Raw genomic sequence first — 13,328 nt, forward strand, 5'->3', positions numbered from 1 at the left:
TATAGCAAGTTGCGCAGCATACTACTCGCATATAGGTAGGTACCCGATCATGAGCTTGTGATATCCAGCCTCATGGTGTTTTAATGCTCTTCCTGCGCCTCAAACTGAAAGAAGAAGCAGAGAATAATAGCAAGCCATCGCGGCTTCCCCACAGGTGCTTGGACGGCGTCGCATTGGACGCAAGTCACCTGATGAATGTCACTCGGATGACGTAGCGCAGCCTCCCTTCTTCAACCAACTTCACTCAAGGCAACCACCAGCTCTCAACACCTTGGGACAAAAGGACAACATTCATCACCTCCCTCTCAAATTCATCATCATTTACGCCAAACGAATACACACTTACACTCATTCAAACGCTTACGACGACAGCTACACAGCAGCACGCAATCACTTGCTCACTACCTTCACTTATACACCGCATCTCTCGCCAGGTTGGTGCATTTGTTTCCCATTCACTCAAGATGCCGCCTGTACAGGTATACACTGCCAGCCCCATCACTGCTCCCGCCAAGGCATCGGGGGTCACTCCACAGACAGGGCTTCCGGAAGACAACGAGCAAGATGCGAGGCCACAGCCTACAACAACGTCGCCACAGACCTCAACTGGGTATCCACCTGCGCAGCCAGGCGCCAGACCATCGCTGCCCGTTCAGACAGGAGTTCCCCAGCTGTCCGACAGGTATATGCCAACATCAACAGCTCAAGTCGACGCAAGTCCTCCGCCTCCCCAGCCCGGTGCTATGCCTACGCCGCCAGGGAAAAGCAGCCTGCCGCCTCCACCCAAAGCCGGAGAGACGCTACAGCAGTCGCAGCCGCAAACTATGCCCATGCCGCCTCAAATGTCTTACCCGCCTCCCACAACGACATATACCGCCCACGGAGGCACATCCTCTTCGACTTCCGCAGCGTATTCGCCAAATGTACCGCAGCCAACATTTCTGCAAGGCACGGAAGCCACTGAGCCCGACTTTTCGCATCCTCCAGGCTACCAGCAGAATACCAATGCCGCTGATTTCACACGCGACCAGCGGGAGGCTTACAATGCCTCGGTGAATCAAGACTATCATCAGGCCAACGACGAGGAGAGCATCTGGAATACAGCAAAGAAGTGGGCTGCAGCTGCGGGAGACAGCATCGCGGCGGCAGAGAATGAGGTCTGGAAAAGGATCAACAAGGACTAGCGCTTCTACCTTGGACGAGACTATTCGCGGCAACGTCACTTGGAAAACATGATTGTTTGAGCGGCATGGCCGGAGACGTGCAGCGGACATGAGCGACGGATCGCAGTGCTTGAAGGATGAATATCGAATCGCTTCTACTATACCAACCGATTGCCGGGTAGGTGCTGAAATTAGGCCAGAGCTGTTAGCGAAATTTACAGATATAAAAGCGACCTGTTCGATTTTCTGCTCCCCATTTAGGCGAGACGCTCTTATCTATGGAGTCTGAATATCTTCCTTTGTCCGTGCTCTATACGCCTTGTCAACATTGCGGTGGCAAATCGAGAAGAAAGCAAGACATTGATGTCGCGCATCATGCAAGACAGCTCTCGTCAATGGCCACTGGCGACCAAAAGCAAAGATCTCGAATCAAGATTCTGACGCAATATACCCGTACAGATCCGTGACAGGGTTGTGACAAGATCGACACTAGGCGCTAGCAGTCTGTCTGCTCGCCTCAAGATATATATAGGACGGGGCTGGGATCTGAATCTGGCGTGGAATACGCCTTCATTTCGCGTCTCCAGGCACGAGGCGTTCGGCGTGGCCTTGCGATGTTTCAACGGGCAGCCTGAGCTGAGCGGTCCGCCGTGCAGCTCGTATCATTTGCCGGCAGGGCAGGCTGGAGCTGGAGCTGTCGCCGTCGCCGTCACAATCACCACAAGGCCAGGTAGGTAATACTGTAATGCTGTAGCCTGCGCTGTTGTTACGAGTAATACGTGGCAGCAGCGGCATCTTGATACTCGTTTGTGGGAGTTGGACGACCCTTTCCATCTGGTGTCAGTAAGTGGCATGATATTGGCATGTTTCGGGCTTAGGGCCAGGTGCTGTAAAACGGATCTGAAACGCGTATCCAGAGGGGCTGCAGAGGAAGCGACAGAGGGCATCCCTGGCCGGTACCGCGGTTTGCGCGTGTGCCAACGGCGGATGCCTTGTACCTCCTAGTGTAGGGCTGCGGATTAAAACGGCCAATGGCAGCGGTCCAGCAATTTACCTGCGACAACCCCCTGGCGATGCTGCCAACCTGACGGCAATCACAGCGTCGCAGCAGGGCCGCTTCAAACAGCATCTCCACCGTTCTGCTCTCTATTCCCCGTCCTGCCAGGCCAGGTCTCCATCGCGGGTCCCTCTCGAGGCGAAAGGCGGTCCGTCCGGCTCAGCTTGTCGAAACTGACACCCTCCCCCGTTCGTTTCCTCGGGCTTTCGGGCAGCAGAGGAGGAGCAACGCGAGGGATCGTGACCGGGGAAACGCACACGACGAGGACGCAGAACGGACCTCTGCTGCAGGTACTGGAGCCAACGCCTGGAGCGGATTCGCAATTTACAGTCGTCGAGGCTAATGCAGGTCTGTGGGCGCTCCAGCGAGCTCCGGTGCCACACCCGTGGATCGACTTGGAGGGGGGGGCACTCGCATGTCATTGTCGAATGTCGACAGCACCCAAGAGGCCACTGCCGGATGGATAGCGTCGTCCGGTTCTTTGCAGATTGGCTCTACCGGCCGTCGGTCTCCTCCTTTAATCTATTGCGGGGGTTCTGGGCCCTCGCTGGTTTGCAGCCAAGCGTTTTACCTACTTCCGCATATGGCCTTTGACACACGCTTGGCCGGGGCCTCTGCGGGCTCGTGATCGGCTTCCAAGGCCGACTCGGTCATCTCCCTCTCGCAGCGGCGACACCGTTTCCCTGCAGGCGTGATCTCGCAGCTGGGCATCTCGCATGCAGCAGCTGCTGCCACTGCTACCACTCCGTATGCCGGACCGTGCCTGTTTTGTCTCACGGCTGGTCGGAGAATAGCCGTCTTGCTGGGTTGGGTCGCAGGCAAACGGGACAAGCCCGCCGCGGAAGATGGATGCTACCATCGAGAACGTCATCCGTTTTCCGACGACTGCTCCTTGTGCTCCTACTGGACAATGCTGCCTGGAGTAACTGCTACTATACTTTCAACTAGCACCATTATCCGCGACATTTCCTTGGTTCTTTGGAACCGGTCAGCGGCGGGACGCGCCTCCCTCTTGGATTGTGAAGCACTGGGCTCGTGACCGTTGCTGCAATGGGTTTGGTTTCGACTTGTCTGACCAAGTCCGTCATGAAGTCCTGATATCAAAGCAAGCCAAGCCAACCCGTGGCTCACGAACAAGAACAAGACACAGGTGAGTCCGTTTCCGTTTCGATGTCTCTGCCCTCTTGCACCCTCCCCGCACCCAGGGTGTTTCGTTGCTACCCCTCCACCTCCGTACCCAACGGCGGCCTTGCCGACTTTTGTGTGTGGATCTTGGGCTGTTCTGCTGGAGATTACCGTGTTATAGCATCTCGCATCTCCTCGTCTTTACTTCTTCTTTCGTGCGGGTCTCCGTGATCGAATGTTCTCCCGTGATTCTAGCCTGTTTCCTAGCTGATGTGGCCGTCTACATGCGCTTCAGCCCAGCAAAGAGACTATCTTTAGCACCCCGGTGCTGCATCTATAGCCTGCGTGGTGTCAATCAAAGCCTTGGAACTGTGACTTGGCCGCATTTGTTGTTTACGCTTATGCCTCTCGGCCACTAGGACTGCAAGTGAGATATCAGATCAGATGCTATCGCAGATGGGAATCTGGAGATGCAATGCAGACCGAAGCACGGTGCTCGACTTGGGACGTGGCAAAGAGTCAATGCTCGATCTAGCCTGGAGAACAACGGCGACCACCATCAGGCACAACACCCAAAAAAGCTGCAGTTCTAGAAAACGGGGCGATCGGACCGGCAGGGCTTTCTACTCAAGCTGATGCTGTGGTGTTGCCCGCATGTCACGTTAATATGTGACGCATGCTACGTCGCCCGCCGTTACTTGCTGTCTTGTCCGGAGCATACTTGCGCGCTCGTGACTCTGCCTCTGCTGGAGATGGCTATGAGGCCGAAACTTATTTTCCGAAGGCTTCTTTTTTTAGTCAACGAACCCACCCAAGCCGTGACAGGCTCTAGCTGTTAACGGCGAAGGACGATTCTCCGGCTTGTTTTGCCCTGGAAAACATCAGGTTATGCCTGGGAGATGAATCGCCCTTTCGGTCTCATACTCGGCTGCCCTGACTAGCCGTTATTGCGACGTCTTTTACCCGGCTCTGTGGACCGTGCCCGGACAGGGGTTCCTGCTCCCCCAATATCGAACCAAGGGAACAAGAGCAAAAAAACGAAGATAAATTGCATCGCTTAGATGTCTGCTTAGTTGCAAGTGGCGTCATTTTCACACCGACCCTGGCCCAGCCTGCTTGGAGAGGCGTTTCTGATCTGAGCATGGATATGAGCATGGCGAGCAGCTGGCGGTGATTGCGGAGGGGAGGAAACTCGTCTGTTCGCCTCGCCTGGACGACCAGGGCGTGCCTTTGATGTGTGCTGTTCGCCTGTCTATATGTCTCGCCATGGCCTGGATCACGAAGCTGCTGATGGTGGTTATCTCGTCTCGGACTAGGCGCGTTGGGCACCCGCTTACCATGCTCAACTTTCAGCCTTCTCTTGGTCCAGCGTCGTGTGCGGGTTGGCCCAAAATGCAGTAGACGCGACAGGCCTGTCTGCTCCTGTCGTCTGACGTGTCCAGCAGCCAATATTCGAATTAATTGGACTCGAACTTAACGAGAAGGGGCATTTTATTACCTCGATTGGTTTCACTCGCTCTGTCGACGGGGTTTCAGTGCCTCCATTCTGGCTTAACTTGAAGGCAGAGGCGTCGCGGCCGATCTCATATGGCTGGTGGCCGATATGCTGATTGGTCCAGCAGCTCCTTGAAACCCAGCCTGGCTTACCCCTGTCACTTCCAAGCTTTCGAGGATGTGCCTTGCGGGTACGCCAATGCAGAGAAGCCGGCCGTTCGCGCATTTACGCAGACGCAGGCGCTGTAAGCCCCGGCTGCACCCCATACTGGCCTCCTGGGATCGCGAGAAAGGCACCGGGGGTCCTGCAACGGGACCGGCATTCAGCGTGCCCAGAAGCCTGCCCCGTCAGTTTGGCTCAAACTACGTACGGAGCACGGAGTAGGCAGTAGGGCCACCAGAGAAACATGGTGGATGTGGGATGGTGGTATTTTTGTTCTCGCGCTGGGGGTGGGATGCCAGGTCCGGCTTGCTCAGGGTGCGGCCTTGTTGACGACGACGGGACTTACAAGTATACACGTCCCCTGCTCAGAGGGCTTCGCTCTCTCCGGGAGTTCAATCATCCAATTTCTGGAATCTCTCTCGATCTGCTGCAATCGCATCTTAATGCCCCGTCACTCTTAATCTCCAGCCCCTCCTCCTGTTGCTGTCGTTGACAGCCCAGGCCCTCTTTCCGTTCATTTATCAGTTTCCTGCGGGCCGCTCACGATCTTTTTTTCGAACGATTCCTCATCTGCATAATCTGACATCTCAACTCATCAGATACTACTACTGCAACACTACTACACTACTACGATACTACCCTCACTAGCAGTTGGCCTGCCTGCCTCCCGCGGCCGTCCCTCCTTGTTCCCCTATTCTGCTCTCTCTCGCTCTCTTCAACCCCCCCCTTCCCCCTTCCCTCCCTTTGACGTGGGCCCCGAAGTATACCCCCCTCCTTCTCGCTCCTGTCCCTCCTTATACTACTGCTGCCAACGATCCTTTTCTCTCTCGTCTATACGCTTGGACACTCATTTCCCATCCTCTGGGCCTTCTGGAATAACACCTGACGACTACCTACAAACGATACCCTACCCTTTGGCACCATCACGGATTAGTGTAAGTGGAAGAGACTCTATAAGAAAGGGAATCCTTGTTGTGCCATTGGCAACACAGTCTCCTTAACCCCGGGCTGCTTTGCCTAAACGGTGTTGCATGACCGTCTCCAACGGCGCCGCTGATCAACGAACGAATAGGACCTGGCCATCTACCGTTTAAGATTATTAAGGGAAAAGTACCATTCGAGTGCCGAAGTCCATCCCATCGACTTTGTCTATAATTAGCAATGGAGCCTAGTCATAATGGATTGTATGTCCTTGCCTCTCCTTCACCAATGTCCTCGTCTATCGATACTTACTTGCGTTTGCCCCCTGTTCAAGTCGACAACATCTCCAAAAGTACTTCTTCCACTCGAGAGGCGCAAACAGCAACAAGGGCGCCTCCGATGCTGCCCTACAAGAGCCTTCAATCAACACACTGAGCATTAGCGACATGCCTCAGGGCGAGTCGATGCAGCAGCCGACAGGGATGACTTGGATGCCACCTGCCTCCCAGCCGCAACAAGTGCCGACGACAGTTCAGGACAACATCTCATACTACATCCGGGATGATCACCAACACGTAAACGCATGGGAGCAGCCCCTGCCGCCATCCTCGTCGTCGTCGATGCAGCAACGGTCCACGGAGGCTGTGGCCACGCCGGTCACGATGGCCCAGGGATTGTATCCCCTCAATGCCATGATGGCCGGCGAGGTCCCTCGAGACGCCAACAGCTTTGGCCTATCCGACGCATCGAACCGGTGGGCCCAGAAGCCTCTGCCGGACAACTTCGAGCAGCACTCCGTCCTGGACCCGGAGACGCCCATCGGCCAGGCTTACACCACCGACGACACCGTGCCCATCCTTGACCTCAGGTACACGACCCCGTCGCATGACAACGCGGACCAGTTCAACCATGACGGCAGCGTGGCCAGCCATCGCATGTCCGGCTCGTCGTTTGCCATGTCTGACATGGCCTCGTACGAAGACTTCTCCGCCGCTCTCTCTGAGGTTCGATCAGTTAACTCTGACTACCCCCCTCCTTCCAACAGAACGTCCCTCATGTCGACGCAACTCTCTCCTGCCTGCCGCAGTCTCGCCAAGAGCAGGTCAGAACCCAGAGCCGCGGCCGCGCCTCGCCGTCTCCCCGGCCGAGCATGAGGACTGCCCCTTACGAAGTCACGCGAGGGAACAAGACGCAGCGGTGGTCTACAGGGTCCTACAGCGTGGCCCAGAGAAGGGCCTCTCCGGCTCTCTACCACTCTCCTCCTCCGGTTTCCCAGCGATACTCGTACCAGTCCCTGCCTGCGCCGGCCGCAGCCTCGGCCTCGGCCATGTTCCCTAACCAGCAGCAGCAGCAGCAGCAGCCGATGAACGCCAGACCTCCTTTCATGATGGGAGGGCCCTCGACTTTCAACCGGAACAGCATGGTCCTCGCCTCTCAGTTGCCCACGCAGGTGCCATCGTATTTCTACAACCACAACGAGACCCACGGGGTTGTTGCTACGCCCCCGACCCTGCCTTCGCACGGCCTCCTCCGAGTTCTCCAAAGCAACGGCGAGCCGCATCCGTTGACCGGCCTCTACGCAGACCTGTCGGACCCCCCGGACCTGTTTGGCTGTCTCCAGGAAGAGCAGGCCCCGCCTCCGCCCGAAGACATGAACCCCTCGGACCCGGAGATGGTGCCTTATGAGCAGGAGCTGCGGTTTGAAAACGACCTGTACACCCCGCGCTGGGTGCGAGGACACGGCAACAAGAGGGAGGGATGGTGCGGCATCTGCAAGCCTGGAAGGTGGTTGGTGTTGAAGAACTCTGCTTTCTGGTACGACAAGTCTTTCTCGCACGGCATCAGCGCGGCCACCGGCACTCCGTTCCAGGAGCCTCTTGATTCGAGACGCATGAATGGCAACCCGGATATTTGGGAGGGGCTTTGCGGAAGCTGCAATGACTGGATTCCTCTTGTCAGCAGCAAGAAGAAGGGGACTACTTGGTTCAGACACGCCTACAAGGTGAATATGGCACTTCTTTGGGAGTCTCTGTTCTTTGGATTTCATTCGCTAACGAGAAAATCAAAATCTGCAGTGTCACACACACCCGAAAGCCAAAGACGCTCACAAACGCCGTCGAGAAAACAGCCAGCATCGACCGGGTGGCCAGATGCCGCAACACGATTCGCTCCGACCCATGACGCCTCAAATGTCCTCTCCGGGCTCCGGTATGGAGGCCTCGAGCCTGGCCATGGCGGCCTCAATGCCTATGCCTACGCTCCCCATGGACTCTCGATATATGCCGATGCAGCAGCAACCTCACGCGCATGGCGGAATGCCGCAGAGATCGGACTCTGTGAGGTCGCAGCAAGATACGCCTATGGATTCGTATCCTGGGATGATTTAGCTTGCTGCCCCTCTTTATAAAAGCCAACAGAACTCTCTTATTGTCTTGGCTTCTCACAAAACGCTTTGCAAACCATCTCCTTTATACACAATCTCCTTGCGCAAATTCTTCTTATACGCCATCTCCTTATACATCAGCATCTCCTTACACTCAATCTCCAAATACACGGTCTTTACATCTTCTTCTCGACTCTCTTTTACACACCGTTTTTACTCAACTACTTACTCCTCGAGATTTCCCTTACTTTGGTTTCGATATTCATGCGTCATGTCCTGGAAAGTCTTAATGCCCATAAAGACGCATGAACTCTAGATTACGCGGCACGGAAGAATCAGTCGCGATACCCTTACTTGTTTCCTTGCTCTTGTTCTTCCTGTTTTTGATTATGCCACTCTTTACACTCGTCTCCTATCACAACTTTCCACTCTTCCTTGTCCTTTGATTTTTCTCGACCAAATTGCTACATCTACCTTTCTTCGCTTCTCTATTTACTCCTGTTGGGGATTTCCCTCTTTCCCAGTCTCTCCCTCGGAACAACACGCCGTTTATATCTCACGCTTACTTTTTGGACTGCTTTGCCCTTTTTCTGCGCTTTTTTATACCAAAGAACAAACACACAACACTACGATTACGGGATACCCACCAAATCATCGATACCTTGCAGCTTTTTTTTAACGCCTTGTCACGCTTTTTCACATATAGATAGACATAGATGGAACACACACACAAACGGACGATATAGGGTTTTTGCTTTTTCGGGAGAGAGGAAGGGAAGGAGAGAAACTTGATAATCGCTGGATAAAGCTGGCTTATATATGGATCTCGGGAGAATTATTACGGGCGCGAGGGGGTTGGGAGAGGGAGAGACGAAAGAAAGAAACATACAGACTGGGACCAGGAAGAACATCAGGGCTGCGGGTCAGCTGGAGGCTTTTCAGGGAAACGGGGGGGATATACCATGGGATTACTTATAGAGGCTCTTCTTTTTTTTCGATTCTGTTTTTCTTTCAGTTTTTTAGCTTATTGGGAGATTGAATATATGGTTTGGGGCTTTTTGTTTTACGCTGTTTATCGTTCTTCTGTAGCAATTGGAATGGGTGTTTCTTGGTATGATATGATACCTGATATAATATCCATGTGATACGAGAAGTTGGGTCTGTTGGGAGCAAGGTCGTACTCGTACAAAGTACATCTATAGTCCCACACACACACACACCCTCGATGCGGGAACTGGAGTCAAACCCCCCCACCCCTGGTCGGAAATCCCCCCTCCTCCCATCCGAAAAGGGTACATTTAATATTATGCTGTTCATGCGGCTGAAGGCAAAGCTGGGCGATTCGAGGAAATAGAATCGTAAAAGCAAACAAAAAAAGGGGACAAAATACGCCTTGCTCCTGATGGGACTAAAGTTTCGGGGCTCACCTTTTAAACGTTTAAGGTGTAATGGTTCTATCTTGGTGATGGTACGCGCACTTACATAGATAGAATAAGCGAGCTGTGATGTTTTCGTTCTGGGAGAGGGTACTACCTAGGTAAGGGTATGTATTACTAAGATGCGAGGTTGTATGTAAAGAGTACGGGGACAGGTAGAGAGGGACAGCAGCACCCCCTAGTCGGGAGGATGCCGCAGCTGAGTGCTATGGGATTTTGTTTGTTGCATCCTGCTTTGGTGTGTGGGATGTGTTTTTAGAGAAGGAGGATGCTGTTTAGCTGCTGTGTGCATGGAAGAAGCCATGCGATTTTCGGGATTGGGGGGGCGTGCAGTTTGGATTCGCCGTATATGGTAGGTAATGCAGACGTTGGGTGCTTGGTAAGAATACCTGGGGGTTGATATATGTACATGTTTGATGTTGCTAGGAGCCTCGAGTTTTACTCTTTGTGTAAATCTGGTATGAATTACATGGGGGAGTATGGAGAAACTGATTGCTCCTGGTTGCGATTTGTGGTTGTAGTGCCGCGTGATGCAGGTTATGTCTACCTTTGAGGAGGTTTGGTAGGCTATCAAGCAAAGACTGCAATTCGCCAGAAACGAACATAAAAGTCTAGACGAACTGGGATTTTTCCTTATTGCGCCGTTTACCTCGCAGTTCAGCTCACCAAAAGCAAGCACTTCGAAATCCGTCAAAGAGGGCTTCCCATGGGGTCTGCAGTGCCTGTACGCCGGAACTTGGGTAGCGACTTGGATGCGTCTTTTACCCTCTCGCGGATGTAGCCGGAGGATTTGGGTGGACTCGTTAGGTCCGCTCTCGCATAACATTGCTTCATGCGAAAAGGGAGACAGTCTTCGCTTTGACGTTAAAAGAAAGATCAACCACTAGCTGCGTTGGGAACACCGTAGGAGAGAGAGAGAGACGGATCAATTGGGGTCTTTGCTTGCGTGGTTTGAGTCGTTTCTATGACGGGGCAGAGAGACTGGCTTCCAATGCCGTTCTCGATAACAAAAAGAGGGAACAAGAAATGCAAGGCAATGATTTATGCATGACAAGAGGTGCACAAGCTTATTCCTCTTCCAGGCATAGCGCATGTCTGCCTGAAAGCTGCGAGTCTGGGGAAAAAAAGATCGAGATCGGGTTTGACCGGCTTTCTGATGATGGGAAATTGAGACGATGAATGGGGAGCGAATCAAGAAGAAAAGGCTCGAATAGCAATCTTTAAGTTCCTATGGATGGGAGTTGGCGCCGGTATTCTGCTAGAAATTGTTGCCGTGTAAGATTTGGATCTCTGGATGGAAAGGACGCCGATGGGGTGTCTTCGTGAGATATCGTGTGCTTTCTGACGTGGCATCGTGTAGAAAGGTGTGAGGAGCTCTTTTGAGCTTTTCTCGATTGATCGGGTTAGTAGATGATCATTCAAGCTTTATGATGATTTGCTTGCTCTGTAGCTGCTCGGGCAGCTGCAGGTTGATGCCTTGGTTGGCAGTGGACATGGACGGAGTGCCTGTGCGGCGTTATCGGATCTGGGTTCTTGGACGATAAGGTACTCGTAAGGTGCTATCGAATGGGCTCGAGCATCAGTCTACAAGAACGTTGGCCTACCAAGCATCAGCACCACAGTATCTTGGATTGGATCGTCAGTCTGTTCAAGATATAGTCTCTTCTATGCTATAGTGGCATTCAATAGTCCACCATGGATCAATCACGGTCCAGAGCATCGGGCCACAAGTCACAGGCAATCCAGCTCCATGATCGTGTCATTCTGCTGCCGCTAAATCCACCCTGTGAGAATCCGCGGTGGAGAGCCACTTGGCCCAGATTAGGCAAAAGACGCTGCCAAACCGGCGTCCCGGGAAATGGCCGAGTCGGAGGGGCTACCTTATGTATATGTAAAATGCATCACGGCTTGGAAGATGGACTGCGAGGGAGTCGAGTTGGAAACGTTGACATGACTGTGTTCAGTTCTGAAATTGACCAGAGGAGAGAATCTGAGATCAATGTGTACTCCGTACTTTGTAGCTGTCTTTCGGCAGCGGAGAAAACAGCCCGGGGTGATTGATGACTGATGCGGCCGTGCCTTATCTAATCCGTATCCGTATCCGTGGCCACGCAAGTAAACAAAGCAAAGCAAAGCAAAGCAAAGCAAAGCCCAACCTGAACTCGCTCGCCCTTGTACAAGCACAAGCACAGCAGTGCACCGGCTGCATGTCTGAGTCTGCGAGAAACATGCTCGTCAAATCAATAATACGATACTGACACCCTTCTTCTTCTTCTTCTTCTTCTTCTTACCCGGCACCGATAATATGCATGGAAGAGATCAAGCAGAAAGAGATGAATAGGGCCGCCAGGAATCGATAGTACATCAGTTCATTCATTGCTGACGTCGGGCTCGCTGTCCGCTAACCCGCCAGAGCCCAGCGCCTTGTTCGTCCGCTGTCCGGCGCATCGAGCCCACTAAAACGCCCGCCCACATCAGCTGCAGGTGGTTGCCGAGCTTCACTCATTCAGTCAATTTGTACGGGGCTTCGTCTGCCTGGAGACGACCAACCCGGAAGTATTACCTGGTGCCAGAACAGCATCGCATCACCAACCCGAACCGACCTCGAACTTGGTCCGGGGTCGAGCTGGCATGCGTTACGTACTGTAGCGGTACCGTGTCGAACTATCTCTCTCCGCCTTCTCTTGTCCTCTTTTTTTTCGGGGCCCTTGAATTGGACTTTTTTCTTGTCAACCGCTCGTCCCTCTTGTCTGCCTTCTCCGGTCGTCTGCGACTTCAATCTCCTGTGCCGCCCTTGGACAGCAGGCAGATTAGGACAAGACTCGGCCTCCCTTGGGCGTTTCCCGTCCCGTCCTGCGTCTGTCCTGTTCGTCTCCTTTGCCTTGCCTTGCCTTGCCTTGCCTTGCCTTGCGTGTTGCTGCTTCTGCTTTGCTGTCCCGGTAAGACAAGACCCTCTTTCCGCCTCCCCTCCAATGCACTCCCTTTTTCACGCCTTTTCCTCTTCATCTGGCAGAAGCTCCTTTGGGTGAACCGCAGCAGGCAAGCTAACAAGACCAGCTGTTCTTTTTTTGCCCATCTCCCGTCTTTTTTTGCATCTTCCTCTTCTTTTCCTTCTTCTCCCAGGACCCCCTTTGCCTTCTGCAGAGCCAAGTGCCGGAACTCTTTTGCTGCCTACGACCTTTTTTGCATCTTGTCATGACCCGTTAACGAGCACTTTTGGATAATGAGAAACGAGCCACTGCGATTGTACACCAATTCTGCCCAAGCAAACACACAGCAGTAACAACGAGGACCACCTTCGACCGTCGCCTGTACGGCTTTCACGCACCCTTTGGATTTGAATCTGAACTTGTTATACCGCCCTCCCTCTACGCAAAGGAAGAAGAAACAAAAAAAAAGTTGAACAAAAGACCGGGCACATATACATCAGACCACATCTGCACTACATATTTCGGCCCAGACAAGGGGAATTGAAACGCCTCCCTTGCTACTCTTTATACAATTCTCTGCCCTCTGCCAATACTGTGTCTATTTCCCCTGGGCTGCTTCCTGCCCCCCCACGGCCCGAATTGGCGGTGCACGCACT

At 53.4% G+C, this 13,328-nt stretch overlaps 2 protein-coding genes across 2 annotated transcripts; both read left to right on the plus strand.

Annotated features, from left to right (window-relative positions):
* Nucleotides 1-464: 464 nt before the first annotated feature.
* On the plus strand, nucleotides 465-1,184 carry BBK36DRAFT_1118671 (hypothetical protein; the record flags this gene model as incomplete). Its single annotated transcript, XM_024890499.1, has 1 exon — nucleotides 465-1,184. The coding sequence occupies one exon, from the start codon at nucleotides 465-467 to the stop codon at nucleotides 1,182-1,184; it is 720 nt and encodes a 239-aa protein (XP_024749641.1).
* A 4,979-nt stretch (nucleotides 1,185-6,163) lies between these two features.
* BBK36DRAFT_1200701 (hypothetical protein) lies at nucleotides 6,164-8,310 on the plus strand (the record flags this gene model as incomplete). Its single annotated transcript, XM_024897142.1, has 4 exons — nucleotides 6,164-6,186; nucleotides 6,258-6,927; nucleotides 6,969-7,925; nucleotides 7,999-8,310. 4 exons carry the CDS (start codon nucleotides 6,164-6,166, stop codon nucleotides 8,308-8,310), a joined length of 1,962 nt encoding a protein of 653 aa, XP_024749642.1.
* Between the last annotated feature and the right edge of the window lie 5,018 nt (nucleotides 8,311-13,328).

This window comes from Trichoderma citrinoviride, assembly GCF_003025115.1.
Source record: "Trichoderma citrinoviride strain TUCIM 6016 unplaced genomic scaffold BBK36scaffold_7, whole genome shotgun sequence".
Taxonomy (NCBI): domain Eukaryota; kingdom Fungi; phylum Ascomycota; class Sordariomycetes; order Hypocreales; family Hypocreaceae; genus Trichoderma; species Trichoderma citrinoviride.